At 70.2% G+C, this 14,227-nt stretch overlaps 1 protein-coding gene across 1 annotated transcript in view; it reads left to right on the top strand.

Annotated features, from left to right (window-relative positions):
* Positions 1-14,227, top strand: part of COL4A2 (collagen type IV alpha 2 chain) — a 208,914-nt gene that overhangs the window by 191,014 nt on the left and 3,673 nt on the right. The window contains exons 25-44 of the mRNA XM_054701485.1: positions 240-290; positions 1,284-1,340; positions 2,722-2,829; positions 3,630-3,851; positions 4,292-4,453; positions 5,407-5,577; positions 6,195-6,338; positions 7,148-7,270; positions 7,424-7,605; positions 8,658-8,721; positions 8,835-8,909; positions 9,399-9,506; positions 10,019-10,126; positions 10,359-10,430; positions 11,623-11,748; positions 12,747-12,863; positions 13,251-13,412; positions 13,488-13,586; positions 13,789-13,935; positions 14,034-14,150. Of these exons, the coding sequence (XP_054557460.1) occupies positions 240-290; positions 1,284-1,340; positions 2,722-2,829; positions 3,630-3,851; positions 4,292-4,453; positions 5,407-5,577; positions 6,195-6,338; positions 7,148-7,270; positions 7,424-7,605; positions 8,658-8,721; positions 8,835-8,909; positions 9,399-9,506; positions 10,019-10,126; positions 10,359-10,430; positions 11,623-11,748; positions 12,747-12,863; positions 13,251-13,412; positions 13,488-13,586; positions 13,789-13,935; positions 14,034-14,150 (2,415 nt within the window). The remainder of the gene's footprint in view (positions 1-239; positions 291-1,283; positions 1,341-2,721; positions 2,830-3,629; positions 3,852-4,291; positions 4,454-5,406; positions 5,578-6,194; positions 6,339-7,147; positions 7,271-7,423; positions 7,606-8,657; positions 8,722-8,834; positions 8,910-9,398; positions 9,507-10,018; positions 10,127-10,358; positions 10,431-11,622; positions 11,749-12,746; positions 12,864-13,250; positions 13,413-13,487; positions 13,587-13,788; positions 13,936-14,033; positions 14,151-14,227) is intronic.

Raw genomic sequence — 14,227 nt, 5'->3', positions numbered from 1 at the left:
GCCGCCGCGCCCCGCGCCCTCTTCTGGGCCAGGAGCGAGGCTCCGGGGCCCCAGGAGAACGCAGGGCTGCGTGCCCGTGGGAGGGCGCCCGCCTCCAGCACCCCCAGCCGCAGAAGGGGCCCCCCAAGAGCGGAAGCCAAGGAGCCTGTGCGGGCTCAGCCCAGCCCCAGCCCCGCAGGACGCCCTCCCCGCCCCGCACGCTCACGGGGCCAGTGACAGCCTCGCTCGTGTCTCTCCAGATTGCGAGGACGGCGTGAAGAGGCCCATCGGGCAGGAGATCGTCCGGCCAGGTACTCAGGGACCCCCGCGCCCGCGCTGCGCCCCAGCGAGACCAGAAACAGGCGAGGCCGGGGGGCCGCTCCCCACCCACGGGCGGCAGCAGCACGGCCCCCGGGCCTCGGCCAGCTCCGGGAGCCTCAGCCGCAGACCAGCCCTCTGACGGCACGGGCGGGCCCAGGAGGCGGCGCCGGCGCGTGGAGGGGAGCGGAGGGGCTCCGTGGGGCGCGCAGGGCTGGGGTCCGAGGCAGACACAGGAACCCAGGGGGGCGCAGAGAAGAATCCGAGGCCGCAGGAACGGCCGCGCCCGGCCAGGCTCCGGGGCTGAGGAGGCCGTAGCCGCGCGGAGTGGCCGGGGCAGTGGTGCCGGCCGCAGCGCCGTGAGGGTCTGGGGGTGAACGCTCAGAGGAAGGCTGGGGCCGAGTCTGCCCCGGGCCGGGTGGGTGGGTGGGGCGGCCACAGGGGGGAGCTCCGGGGGAGGTGGGGGCAAGCAGGCTCCCAGGGGCGGCCGGGCGGGGGCTCTGTGGGCCCCCGAGGCCATCGGTCCTTTCTTTCACGACCTGCGCTGCCAGCTGGCACCCGCCCCGGGGTGGCAGAGCCCGCCACGGCGCACCTTGGCTGCGGGGCCAAGACGGGAGCCTGGCCGGACGCCAGCAGCCGCTCCGCCGCCTGCCACGGGGCGGGACGGTTCTCAAAGCGCATCTCAGAAGTCGGGGCGCCCCTCCCAGACCACAGACAAAAGCGGCGTCCCCGCGACGGGCCGGCAGGGGGCGCTCGTGGGCTCCGCCTCCCCGGCCCCAGTCCTGGGGCAGCGGCCAGCGCTGTCTCCGTGGACTCGCGGCCTGCGGGCTCGTCTCTCCCGCTCCCACGGTGGAACACGACTCTGAGCCGCGTCTCCCCCCCAGGGCCCCAGGCTGCCTGACGGAGCTGGTGCGCCTGCGGCCGCGTCCCCCCGGCACCCTCGTCCTGCCGGAGGCGGCTCCGCTCACCCCTCCTCTCTCTTCCAGGCTGCGTCGGAGGGCCCAAGGGGTCGCCAGGCCAGCCAGGACCCCCCGGCCCCACAGGTAACTGCTCCCCGGAGGGACCTCCGCCTCTCCACGGCGTCTCACCCCCTGCTCCCCCTGCTGGGCCCCGCACGAGCCACGTCCCCCTCTCAGCCCTCCGCAGGCTGCCGCGGCTGCCCGGCACCCTCCTGGCCCTGGAAGGGACAGTGGGTGCCCCTCGCCGGCCGAGGCAGCAGAGCTGGGGCTCAGCCTCCCATGCCAGAGGGGGGCTGCCGCCTTAGGCAGAAAGGAAGCTTGTCTCCCTGCAGTCTCCTCTTAGCCCTTGCGTCTCGGGGTCTGAGGGAGGCCCCGGGACGGGCTGTTCCTGTGGTCTGGAATGTGGGGGAAATAGAGAGAAACGAGGCTCAGAATCTCTTTACCCCCAGGGGTCAGGGGTGTCTTGTCTCCTGCAGCCCCAGGAGTAAAGGGGTTTTGTCTCCTGGCTCAGGCCAGTCACCCCAACTAAAGAGCCTGTGAGAAGGGGGCCCCCAAACGCAGCCCGGTGTCGGGGCCGCCCCTCGCCCACCCGTGGCGTGTTCCAGTGAGACCACCCGGTGCCGTGCGTGCCCGTCGGCCGGCCTGGAGCCGGCGTGGGCGGGGCGTCCTGGGCCCCGTGCTCCACTGGACGGGCGGGGTGGGTTTCCGGTGGACGGCAGGGTCAGGCAAGGCAGCCCCTCCCAGAGAAGAGGAGGCGTGGACGAGACAGTGGGGTGCCCGTCTTCCAATCCCAGGGGCGAGGTGGACGCAGTGCAGCTGCCCTCCAAGGGCGAGGCTGGCATCTCCTCCCACTTGCCGATGGGAAGGCGGAGGCACAGGGAGGTCCAGACAGTGTCCAGGCCACACGGCAAGGAGCAGCAGGGCCGCGAGCCCCAGGCCTCGGGTCTCAGTGCCCCGGAACTCTGATGTCGGCCCTGACGGTGGCTCGCGCCCCAAGCGCGGCTTTTACACACAGAGGCCCCAGGGCCTGCCTCAGCCGTGCGGCCCTCAGCTCCAGGCCCCATGCGGCCAGCGGCCCCTGGCCCAACCATGCAGGCCCTCCTGCCCGCATCCAGGGGTCTGCGCACACCCGTGCTCACTGAGCTCCCGCAGGAAGCTCCACAGCTCCCTGTCCAGGCGGGGCTGTGGCGTGTCCTTGTGTGGGGGCTGCACTGGAGCGGGCTCATCTGGCCACTCTGGGCTGGCTCGGCAGGCAGGACCTCCCCCAGCAGCTGGCCTGGGCTTCCGGGCAGGCCATGCGCTGTGGGGGGGTGCCTACCTCCAGATCAGGGGGCCATGCAAGGGTGGACCCCCAGCCCCAAAGCTCCCCAGCTCTTGGGGGCACAGTAAGTCAGGCACTGAGCCTGCCACCTCCTGTCCTTACCATGGGGTGTCCTGACGAGTCGTGGTTTCTTGGGGTATGCAGGTGCCAAAGGCCTCCGAGGGACACCAGGATTCTCAGGTGCTGACGGAGCCCCAGGACCCAAGGGCCTCCCGGGAGAACCAGGTCGCGAGGGGTTTCCAGGACCCCCAGGTACGTCGGGTCAGGTCTTTCTCCACCCTTCAGCTTGAGTAATGGCTGTGTGTGGGTGAGGGGTGCCCCAGCTCTCTGCCTGGGCTCCAGGAGGACGCACATATCAGCTCAGTCCACGGTGCAGCCAGGCCGGGGCCGGCCAGGCTCGTCAAACCTCCGTGGGGCCGCCTCTTGGCGTGAGCAGGCCCCATCATTCACGCTGTCACCCTCGGGCTCAGCCCAGATCCCAGATGTGGCTCCATCGCCCACAAGGCAGCCCTACGGCTGGCAGGGGATGGGGGGCGGGGCTCCCATGGCCGCCAGAGGCAGGAGTGGCTCGGGAAGCTTTCCTTCTGAACACCCCCGGGACCGCTGCCCTCAGAAGTCACTCTGGCCCCCCGCAAAGGCCCGCGGCCCCTGCACGTGACAGCCGCCCCCGCCTGGCTCGGCAGCCATGGCTCTCAGCAGAGGGAGGGCGTCGTCCCGCAGGCTCTCAGGCTGGCCAACAGCCAGGGCCCCCAGCAAAGAGCGCGTCCAGGCCGTCTGGGCCCTGAGGCTGGTGGCCCCCCTGGGCTTCGCCTCCCTGCTCTGTCCCTGGCTGGCACATGCCTGGCACAGAAGGTCCCTCAGGAGCCATTTGCACAACACATGGGCCCAGGGACTCGAAGACCTTATCCAGGAGCGGCTGGGTCTGAAGGTCCCCCCTTCGCTGCATGTGGGCCCAGCCAGGGGGAGGCAGGGTCTGGATGGAGCCCAGTGCCGCCCGCCACTCTCGGGGCTCCCCTCACAGGGTGTGGTGCTGACCGCCCTGTGTCCTCTAGGCTTTGTGGGACCCCGAGGATCCAAAGGCGCAGTGGGCCGCCCCGGCCTGGATGGACAGCCGGGTCCCAGTGGCCTGCCAGGCCCGGTCGGGCCCCCTGGAGATAGGGGCCTCCCCGGAGAGGCCCTGGGAGCACAGCCAGGGCCCCGGGGCGACGCTGGGCTGCCTGGACACCCTGGACTGAAAGGCCAGCCGGGAGAGAGAGGCCCGCCTGGATTCACCGGTACGTGGCTCCTGCAGGGGTGGGAGGCCCCAGACACTGCAGAACAGACCTGGTCGCGGGCTCGGAGACAGGCGTTCGCACGCCGGGTGGGGTGCCCAGCGACGGGCGTCCATGCGCCCGCTCCACCTGCTCGTGGGGTGGGTGCGGGGACGGCGGCATGTGGCCCCAGGGCACGTTTTTCAGTGCAGCCAAGTGCACGAAAATAAAACGCCCAGTAGAAAGGGGACTGGACTGCACTCACGCCAGGGCCGGGGCTGGCCACACGAACGCCTGCCTCCGGCGTGTCTGTACGAGCGGACGAGGCCAGAGGGAGGCCGCCGGGAGGGAGGCCGCCCGTCCCCCCATCTCCTTCACGCCAGGGAACCGCCGTCCTGTCTCGAGGCAGCTGCTGTCCCAGGGTCGTGAGGGGCGGGGCTCACGCTCACCTCCCGCCTCTGCAGGGAGCCAGGGCATGCCCGGGATGCCAGGGCTGAAGGGGCACTACGGCTTCCCGGGCCCCGCGGGCCAGCCAGGACTGCCCGGGCCGCCAGGACTGCACGGCTTCCCTGGAGCTCCCGGCCGGGAGGGGCCCTTGGGGCTGCCAGGGGCCCCAGGCTTTGGAGGTAGGATCCCCCTCCCACTCGGTGGGGCCTGCTGTGCTCCCCGGGCCCCCCACCGCTGTGGGTGAACCCGCAGGAAGGAACACCATGTGCCGGGGGCCTCTGCTCCCTGCCCGCGCGTCTGCGCCCCGTGGCGTGTGCCCCTAACGAGGCCTCAGCCGTGCTGACGGTGCGCGCCCCGAGGTCCCCGCTGAGCCGTAGCCTCGCCGAGGGCCTGTGTCCGGGCAAGTCGGCCTCCGGGCGCTGGGGCGGGGGCGTCGCAGACACGGGGCCGGCCACGGCGGTGTCCAGAAACAGGGCGCGCTCAGCCAGCGAGGAGGCCCCTTCACCTGCTGCACGCGGGGTTCTCGGGGAGCAGACTCCCCCGAGCGCAAGCCCACCCACACTGCGGGCAGCCATGGCTCTTCGTTTCCTGACAGTGATAGGGACCCTGACAGTGACAGTGACAGTGACAGGGACCCTCCTTCGTGGGGGTGGGGCAAGAGGCTCCCCTGCCCGCGGGCCTCAGGGTCCCGTGGGTGGCCCCACTGGGCCAACCCCCGCCCTCCTCTTTGGAGGCGCTTCCTGAGAGCTGTCCCCACGGGGAGAAACTCGGGGGAGGCCGGAAGCCACCATGTGGGAAGCAGCTGGGCCAGGTGACGCCCCCTGGAACTTACCCTGGGCTGGAGGGGGGAAGCCCACAGGACCCCACAACCCGCCTGCTCACCCTCTGCCCTCCCCAATGCGGAGCCAGGACTGGGTGGGGTCCCGCTCAGCCGCGTCAGGCCTCCGGCCCCCAGGAAGGCTGACCGTGCGGGCCCCACACTCCACCCACCTGTCCACTCACCTGCCTGGCCGCGTCCCCAGCTCCCCCACAGAGCCAAGCTCAGGGCAGGGGTTGTCCTGATGCCGCCAGCCTCGTCCCGAGGCCTCTCCGAGGCCATCGCCCTCCTGACTCTCCTGCCCCGCTCTGACAGGCCTGCCCGGAGACAGAGGGGACCCGGGGGACGTGGGCGCCCCCGGACCTGTGGGCATGAAGGGGCTCTCCGGCGACAGAGGAGACCCGGGTTTGCTGGGCGAGAGGGGTCAACCTGGAAACCCCGGATTTAAAGGCATGGTCGGGATGCCCGGCACCCCCGGGCTGAAAGGTAACCAGGGGGCAAGATGGGTGTCGGCTGGGGGCGTCGGCTGGGGGCGCTGGGTGGGTCACACTGGACTAGGGGCAGCTGGGGGCTCCCCTCCCTGGGAGCCCCAGCCCGAGGGACGTGCCTGTGGCTCTAAGGCGGGGGTGAGCCCGCAGAGAGGACCTGAGAACAGGACTGGCCACCTGCAGGGATGTGGGAGCCTGGTCTGGCAGCTCACCCAGGAGCCATTGCCCAGGCAGGGCCAGTGCTCCAGCAGCGGGGCCTCTGGCCCGGTGGCTGCTCGAGCCGCCCCTGCTTCCTGTCCACCGTCCGTGCGGCGCCGGGCATGTGGGCGCGTGCGGCCGCCTGTGCCTGTTCTCACTTCTCGGTGGCCAGCAGCAGCCACCTTCCGGCTCTGCCATCCCTCTGCTGCCCGCTGGGCATTGCCTTACGTCTCGTCCACCAGGGCCAGCAACGGGCGGGCTGCAGCGCCACCCCCAGCTGCCTCCCCCAGCTGGACAGGCCCTGGGGTGGCGTGCGGGGCCCCGGGCGGGCTAGACCCGCACGGCGTCCCATCAGCTCCTGGGCGCTGCCGCGGACGGGCTGGTTCCTGTGTCTGACCCCACCCTCTCTCCCCCAAGGGGGCAGGGGCTCCCCCGGCATGGACGGCTTCCAAGGCATGCTCGGACTCCAAGGACGGCCTGGTTTCCCGGGTATCAAAGGCGAAGCTGGATTTTTTGGCGTCCCGGGGCAGAAGGGCCTGGCGGGCGAGCCAGGGGTTAAAGGTAGGCGCGCTCCTGCTGGCCTGTCCGGCAGGGGCAGGGCAGTGGCCGGGCCTGAGCAGACGTGCAGGACGCGGCCAGGGCAGGGCTGGGGGGCGCTGGCGTTCTGTGGGGTGGTGCGACCACACCCCCTCCGCCCTCCTCCAGCTCCGGAGCGGGGCACGCACGCTCTCCCTCCCCACGGTGCTTTGCTGGAAATCTTCATTCCTCCCCAGAGACTTCACCCTTGTTAGCATTTTTGTAAAACAGAAATTCCACGGCAGGGCACAGCCCCAGCTCCCTGCTCACGCGGGCCTTTAGGCATCTTCCCGAAGCCTGGAAGCTCCGGGCCGCACCCCAGATTCTAGCCACTTCCTCTGGGGTACCCTGCACCTCCCCAGCCTCCTGGCCAAGGTCGGGAGCGTCTGGGCCCCCCGGGTGCCTGGCCTCGCGGGCCCACGTTCAGCGGGTGGGTGAGACGCTCGCCATGCGTGGGAGGGACCCGCCGCCTCTCCAGCCTCGAGCACGTCGGGAACACACTCGGCCCAAACCTCAGGCCTCGGCCACGGTCCGTCCAGCGTGGGGCCTCCTGCCTCGGCGGCTAGGGGTGTCTCAGGCCCCAGGCTCCCCCTCCCCCAGCTTCGCCGGACACTGAGGAGCGGGTCCTGCCACTGCCCGGGGCCCTGTGCCGACACCCCTGCTCCGCACCCTTGCTCCGGGTGGGCAGGAAGCTTCGTCCCTGCCGGAGCCACAGCCAGCTCTGGGCCTCCAGGAGCCTCCCCCGTGTCCCAGTCCAGGGGCCAGACTACAGACTGCACTGTGCCCCCTTCCAGGCAGCCGTGGAGACCCCGGCCCCCCAGGACCACCTCCCATCATCCTGCCTGGAATGAAAGACATCAAAGGGGAGAAAGGAGACGAAGGCCCCATGGGACTGAAAGGGTACCTGGGCTTAAAAGGTGAGGTGTCCAGACATCTGAGCTGGGGGTCCCCACCCCAGCACCCCTAAACTGTGAGGAGCGCCGCCCTCCGACCCTGGCATCTGGCCCAGTGGCTCCAGGACCACAGTGTGGGGAGCCACGTCCTCACTGCGTGGCCCTGTCTTCCTGCAGGTGTTCCAGGAATGCCGGGGATCCCCGGGACCTCGGGATCCCCAGGGCTGCCCGGGAGGCCCGGTTACATCAAGGGTGTCAAAGGCGACATCGGCGTGCCTGGCGTGCCTGGCTTACCAGGCTTCCCCGGGGTGCCCGGCCCCCCCGGAATCATAGGCTTCCCGGGGTTCACAGGAAGCAGGGTGAGTGGGCGCCTTCCCTTCCGTGTCCCTTCACGCACCTCCCAGGGTCCCGGGGCAATCAGGGTGTCGCTCCAGTGGGTGAAGATTGGGGTCCACGTCATTCACGGGAGACTCGAGGGAGCAGAACCCGCATATCCAGCATCTGAGCTCAGGCTGAGTGCCGGCGACGCGGGGAGACCGCCAGGTTGGGGCCACGCCTGCCAACCGACTGCTCCCCGTTCGCCCGCGCCACCTGTGGACCGCCTAGGCTGTGTGGTGTGGGGTGCACGACTGCGGGCTTGGGCTCCCCATGGTTCCTCACTGTGCGACGGGTCATGGCCCCACCAGCCTCGAGTGCAGTTATCAGGCGGGGGGGCAGGCCCAGGGGTTCCCCAGTAGGCATGGGGACCCACACAGTGACCCTTCCCACCAGGCCCCGGGCAGCTTCTGAACGAGGATGCGCCCTCGATGATTTAGGGACGCAGCTGAGGCCGCGGGAAGGGCCACATGTGGGTCCCTGGCAGGGCGGGGGGCGGGGCAGTGGACAGAGGCCCGCGAGGAAGCACCCCCGGGCGGGGGCCACAGTCTCTGGGCCGGGGCACGTCTTGGAGAGCCCTTGCTGTCCTGAGACCCGGCGCGGAGCCTCAGCCCACTGATGCCCAGAGCTGCCGCTGGCCGGCAGGGTGGCCGCGGGCGACTCACTGGCCCCTGCGCCTCTGTTCCCTTCTGTCTCGTGGGCCACGATGGCGCTACCCGGCGGGGACGGGGGTCGTGAGGCTCAGATGAGCCTTGGGGAGCCCGACAGAAGGTCAGGACTGGTCAGTGGGGGTGGCCACGGCTCCCCTCAGGGTGCCTCGCGGCTGCCGGCCCCAGCAGCAAGCCCGCCTCGTGCTCTGCACACGGGACAGCGAGCGGCCACCCGCGAGGCTGTGCTGGGGGCGGGCGGGGGGACTTTCCTCGACGCGGCGGAGTCACGCTTCAGCGCTGCTGCTGGCCGCTCCGGGTGCCGGCGCTGGCCTCGGGAGCTGGGCCCCGGCAATGCCCCTGACACCCCGTGTCTGGCTCTGCTCTAGGGCGACAAGGGTGCTCCGGGCCGGGCCGGCCTGTACGGCGAGAGCGGCCCCACGGGCGACTTCGGTGAGTGGGCAGCCTGGGGGCCGGGCCGCGGGGCTGCTGGCAGCTGAGATGTCGCAGGAGAAGCCGCGGCTGGCCGGGAGCCCCGCGCTGAGCCTTGCTTTTGCCCGAACCAGGTGACATTGGCGACACCATCGATCTCCCAGGAAGCCCAGGCCTGAAGGGGGAGCGGGGCATCTCTGGAGTGCCAGGTACCGCTCCCCAGCAGCGATGGCGCGTCCCGCGCGGCGCAGGGAGGCAGGGGGCAGGCGTCAGGTCCGGGAGGCGAGAGGGCCCTGGGGCTCTCTGTCAGGGCCCACCTACGGACACTCGGGGCACCCTCTCTGGCTCCCCCAGAAGGGAAGCGGCCAGATGGGCCCCCGTGAGTGGGAGCCGCAGAGGCCTGCTGCCCCCCCAGGGCACTGACAAGGGGAGGGCCTGTGCCCGGCTGAGCTGGAAAGGGCCAGAGGGCTGCGCGGCAGCCCCGGTTGTGTCGGGGAGCAGGACGTGGGGCCAGAACCCCAGGAGATGGCCCAGCAGGGGCTGCGGGGCAGGGCCCAGGGGGAACCGGGTGAAACGGGGGCCGAGGGGCAGCGCGGGGAGGTCCTCCCCCTGGGCGGGAAGCACACAGGTGGGGTGCAGCCCCTTCCCGTGCACCCCTTGGCCCGCATGCGCAACCCCGCCCCCGCGACGTGTTTTAGGTCTGAAGGGCTTCTCCGGAGAGAAGGGGACGCAGGGTGAGGTCGGCTTCCCAGGCATCACGGGCATGACGGGCGCCCAAGGCCCCCCCGGGCTCAAAGGCCAAACAGGTGACGTCCGCGCTTCGGCTCTCCTCACTCACACACACCCCAAGGGCGCGGGCAGGCTGGACAGCGGCCAGCTGGGCGCAGGGACCCCACTGCCGAGCTCCGGGGGCCAGGGCAGCCCTCGCTGCTCCCCCGTCAATGCCCTCACACCCCCGGACACCCTGGCTCTGCCGCGGCTCACGGAGCAGCTGGGAGACGCACCGGGGGGCGGGGGCCGGGGCCAGCGTGCGCAGGGGTCCGAGAGACGCGTCCAGGGCCCGCCACGCATGCCCGCGCGCTGCCGCGCACCCAGGTGGAGGGGACAGCAGAGGCCTGGCGTCCTGCTTCGCTCCGCTGGCAAGCCCGGGACCGCGGCCAGCCCTCGCCCTCCCGCCTCTCCCGCTGCGCTGGGCAGTCGCTCCAGACGAGAAGACGCGGCTCCTCTCGCCGGGCAAGGCCGCCTGCACGCCCGGGGCCGAGGGCAGGCCTCCAGGCCCCGGGTTCCCAGGCTGATCCGAGGCTGCATTTCCTCCCAGGCTTTCCAGGACAGACGGGGCTGCAGGGGCCGCAGGGGGACCCGGGACGGGTCGGGCTGCCGGGCCGCAAAGGAGATTATGGTTGGCCGGGGACCCCCGGCTCCCCAGGTAAGCCCCAGCGTGGTTGTGCAGAGCCGCCGCTGGGGGGATGCATGGGCACGCCGAGGGGCTGGAGGGACAGGACGAGGCGATGGGGTCACGCGTCCGGGCTGAAGCAGGGGTGCCCACCGCGCCGGGCCCCATTGGCCGGTTCCCCGTCCGCTGCACCCTAGAGCTGAGAAGTCAGGGCCCGTCCTGTGCCCTCCGAGCTCCTGCCTGACGTGCACGTGACCCCACACAGGTTCTCCGGGCTCCCGCGGCATCGGCGGACTCCACGGCCTGCCGGGCACCAGAGGCTTCCCGGGATCGCCAGGTACCGGCTCCGCCCCGTCACCTCCGGGGCTCGCGGGGGCGCCCCGCCAGGGGACTCCAGAGCAGGACAGCCTTGGCCACATGGCCTGGACCCTGTGGTTGCCTGGGTGTGGCCTCGGCGTCCATCCGCCCTGTCCCGGGAGGAAGGGACCAAATAGGCTTTAACGGAGAAAAAGCAACTGTTTTGCCTTCCTGGCCCCATGGTGGGGATGCTCTGTGCCCCTTAGCTGTCGGAAAGATCCTCTTTTCCCAGAGCCACTGAATTTCAGGCCCAGGGCGGGCCCTTGCCGTCAGAGGAGGCACGAGCTGGGGGCGGGGTACAGTGGGGTTCTGGGGTGGCCTCTTGCTGGCTTCAGAGCGTCACCTGGTCACCGTGAGCAGCAGGGACGAGCTCCACGGACCTCTTCTATCCAGGCACTGCCCCATGGGGCCCACCTGCCTCGTGACCCCTCTCCTCCCCAGCACCACAGTGGCGGGGGAGGCCCCATCTTGTGAGTTCCGGGGAGCTCGGTTCCAGCAGTGGAGGCCCAGGGTTTACGCCATTGAATCTAAACTGGCACCTGCACAGCATTTTGCTGCTTCTAGAAACCCTCGTGGCACAATTTTTTCCTGAACGAGATACCACGACTCTATTTCCCAAAGCCTACGGCTTCCTGAGACGTCACAGCAGAGCTGCCGCTTTATCCCCAAAGGGGCACCAGCGCGTCCCGCAGTGGCCCGGCCCCTGGCCGTGACCCGCCCCGCAGGGCGTGGGGCCTGCCTGGAGCTTCTGGTCTCACCCTCGTTCCTTTCATCTTAGGTCTTAGTGTCCCTGCTTGTCACTTGGTTTTCCTGTCGCTGACTGGCGAAGGACGTAGGGCAGGGAGGGGAGTCGCTTTATTACTGGACGTGTCTTATGTTGAAAGGGAGACTCTGCAGCCCTGTGTGTGAGCAGGGAAGGGCTTAAAGAGTTTTCACTCCCACAGATTAAGGGGCCTCGGCGCCCAGCCTTGGAGGAGCCCGGGTCCTCGTGCGGAGCACGAGGCTCAGCTGTGACCTCAGGGGTCAACTCTCCGGTCCGGGCGCGGGCTGCGTGGGGCGGCTGACTGCAGGCCGCCTCCCCCCGCTCTGGCCTCCCCCCGGACCACGCCGGCTCTTTGCTTAGGGAAACTGGTTTTTGCGGCTGACCGGCTGCTGTTTTCGCCCCGCCGTAGGTGCGGACCTCCACGGAGACCCGGGCTTCCCAGGCCCCACTGGGGACAGGGGCGAGCCAGGAGCGGCCAACACCCTTCCAGGCCCAGCCGGAGCCCCGGGATCCCAGGGGGAGCGAGGCGTGCCAGGTGAGGCCTGCCCCCGCGGTGTCATGTCACATAAGCAAGCTGAAAGGCTGGGGCCGGGGTCTGGGGTCCACCCTCGGGCGTCCCCACTAGGGCAAGGGGAGCGGACCTTCAGCAGTGACGTCACAACGACTGGCCATGAGCGCCCACCTCCGAGGCCGGGGACGGACCCTCTCCTCTTCCCGGAGTCGCCTCCACCCAGCCGGAGGCTCCGCGGGCAGCGGCGGCATCGCCACGGCTGGTGTCTGGGCTCTGCTCACGTTTCACGTCAGGCTGCGGGAGACGGGGAGGCTGAGGAAGCGAGTTGCCTGATGGAGAGTCCAGCAACGCTCAGCTGGCCCCGAGCGCGCCTTAACACGGGCCCCAGCTCTGTCCCCAAGTTCATCTGTCTCATGGGACTCCGGCCAAGCGGCCACCTGGCCGCCGCCCGCTGGCCCCGCACCGCGAGACGCTGGGTGGAGCCGTGGCGTGGCGTCAGAGCCCCCGGGCGGGGGTGGGGCGCAGAGGCACGCCCGGGGCGGGGGGCCCGGATGGCAGCTGGGCTCTGGGCAGGAAGCGCATGTCCCCCCACCCCCAACTCCACTGAGTGGGCTGCGCGGGGCCTCAGCTGGCCTCAAGCACGCCACCTCCCAGGCTCCCAGGATTGACATGGGGGTCACCGATGATCCTCAGCGAGCTGGTGCGTTGGTGGATGCAGGATCTGTGTGTGCTGGGCAGGCGCCACCCAGAGCTGGCCCCTAAAGCACCAAAGCAGGAAGGACTAGTGCCCGGGGAGGACCACAGCGTCCATGAGGCCGCGGCCTCTCCTGACACCAGAGTCTCCCTGCCAGTGCCAGCTGGCCAGACAGCCCATGTGTCCCGCAGGCCCGGGAGGGGGGGCAGCATCCCCGTAATCACCACGCAGCTGCCCACAGCCACGCACAGATTCCAGTGGGACCTTGGGACCCTCGAGCAGCCAGAGGGGCAGATTCCCTAACAGCTTCTTCTGTTTCCCTCCTCAGGGCAGCGAGGCCCTGTCGGGAGTCCAGGACTTCGGGGGTTTCCAGGCATCACCCCTCCTTCCAACATCTCGGGGTTACCTGGAGACGTAGGGATGCCCGGGATATTTGGCCCGGAAGGTAAGCAGGGCTCACGCACCTGTGCATGGCCTGGGGACCCGGCCGGCGAGGCCACTGTCGGCACAGAGACGTGACGCCGAGGGCAGCCACGCACAGGACAGAGGCTGTGGGGCTGCTTGTGGGGTTCAGGAGCAGGCAGAGGAGGCATCCCGGGAGGGCTTGGGGTGAGAATTGGGAGGTAGGGAATGGCTGCACTGCAGCGCGGGGCTTTGATGCCGCGCCGGACTCCCGAGCGTGGCGGAAGTGGTGACGTGCTGCGCATATTAAGTCTCCCAGGACGGTCCCTTCGGTGACAGCCGCGCCTGGGCTTTGGGCACCCCCGGGGGTCAGCACCGTGGCCAGGACCAGACTTTCTCCTGTTCAAACCCACATCTCTTGTGCCGGCAGGTTATCGGGGTCCCCCAGGGCCACCGGGGCCTCCTGCTTTTCCTGGAAGCAAAGGAGATGAGGGGAACCCAGGAGCTCCAGGGAACCCAGGGTCCAAAGGATGGGGCGGGGACCCTGGCCCCCAGGGCCGGCCCGGCGTGTTCGGCCTCCCAGGAGAAAAAGGTAATGGGGTGTGTACAGGGACCCGTCCCCGGGGGTCCCCACGGGCACATCCTCACTGTGCCATTTGCCTTGCAGGACCCAGAGGGGAACAAGGGTTCATGGGAAACACGGGCGCCAGCGGCAGCGTGGGCGACCGAGGCCCCAAGGGCCCCAAGGGAGACCGAGGGCGCCCCGGTGAGTGTCCCTGAGGACAGCAGCCCAGCAGGCAGCGCCCACAGGCCGGCAGGGGGCCTCAGCGGTGCTGACCCAGGGCGTGTCTGCAGAGCGAGATTGTTCCAGAAACTCTTAAGATTTGCTTCGATGGGCGGGAGCCTGGGGGGACAAGGCCGGAAACCGAGGCGGCGCTCACCCGCCCGCGCCCTTCTCTCCTCTCCAGGTGCTCCCGGCACTGTGGGAGCCCCCGGCATCGCAGGGGTCCCCCAGAGGATCGCAGCCCTGCCTGGCCCAGCAGGGCCCCAGGGACGGAGAGGCCCCCCGGGGGCGCAGGGAGAGATGGGGCCCCGCGGTCCCCCAGGAGATCCAGGTGGGCGTGCTCGCGGGTGCTGGGGGCTCCCGTCCTCGCCGCGACCAGGGCCAGCACCCGCCAGTCTCCCCCTCACCACGCCTGTTTGGGGTTCACAGGCTTCCGCGGGGATCCAGGAAAGGTGGGACCCCAGGGACGGGGCGGCGTGTCTGCTATTCCCGGATTTCGTGGGGACCCAGGGCCCATGGGAAACCAGGGCCCAGTTGGCCAGGAAGGTAAGTGGCACGGGAGGGGCAGAGGGTCTTCCGGACCGTCCGCCTGGGGGTGTGACGGGGGCAGCGCGTGCAGGAGG

The sequence above is a fragment of the Talpa occidentalis genome, unplaced genomic scaffold (genome assembly GCF_014898055.3).
Source record: "Talpa occidentalis isolate TD23 unplaced genomic scaffold, MPIMG_talOcc4v2.1 talOcc4.5, whole genome shotgun sequence".
Lineage (NCBI taxonomy): Eukaryota > Metazoa > Chordata > Mammalia > Eulipotyphla > Talpidae > Talpa > Talpa occidentalis.
This window is presented reverse-complemented; position numbering and strand designations above follow the sequence as displayed.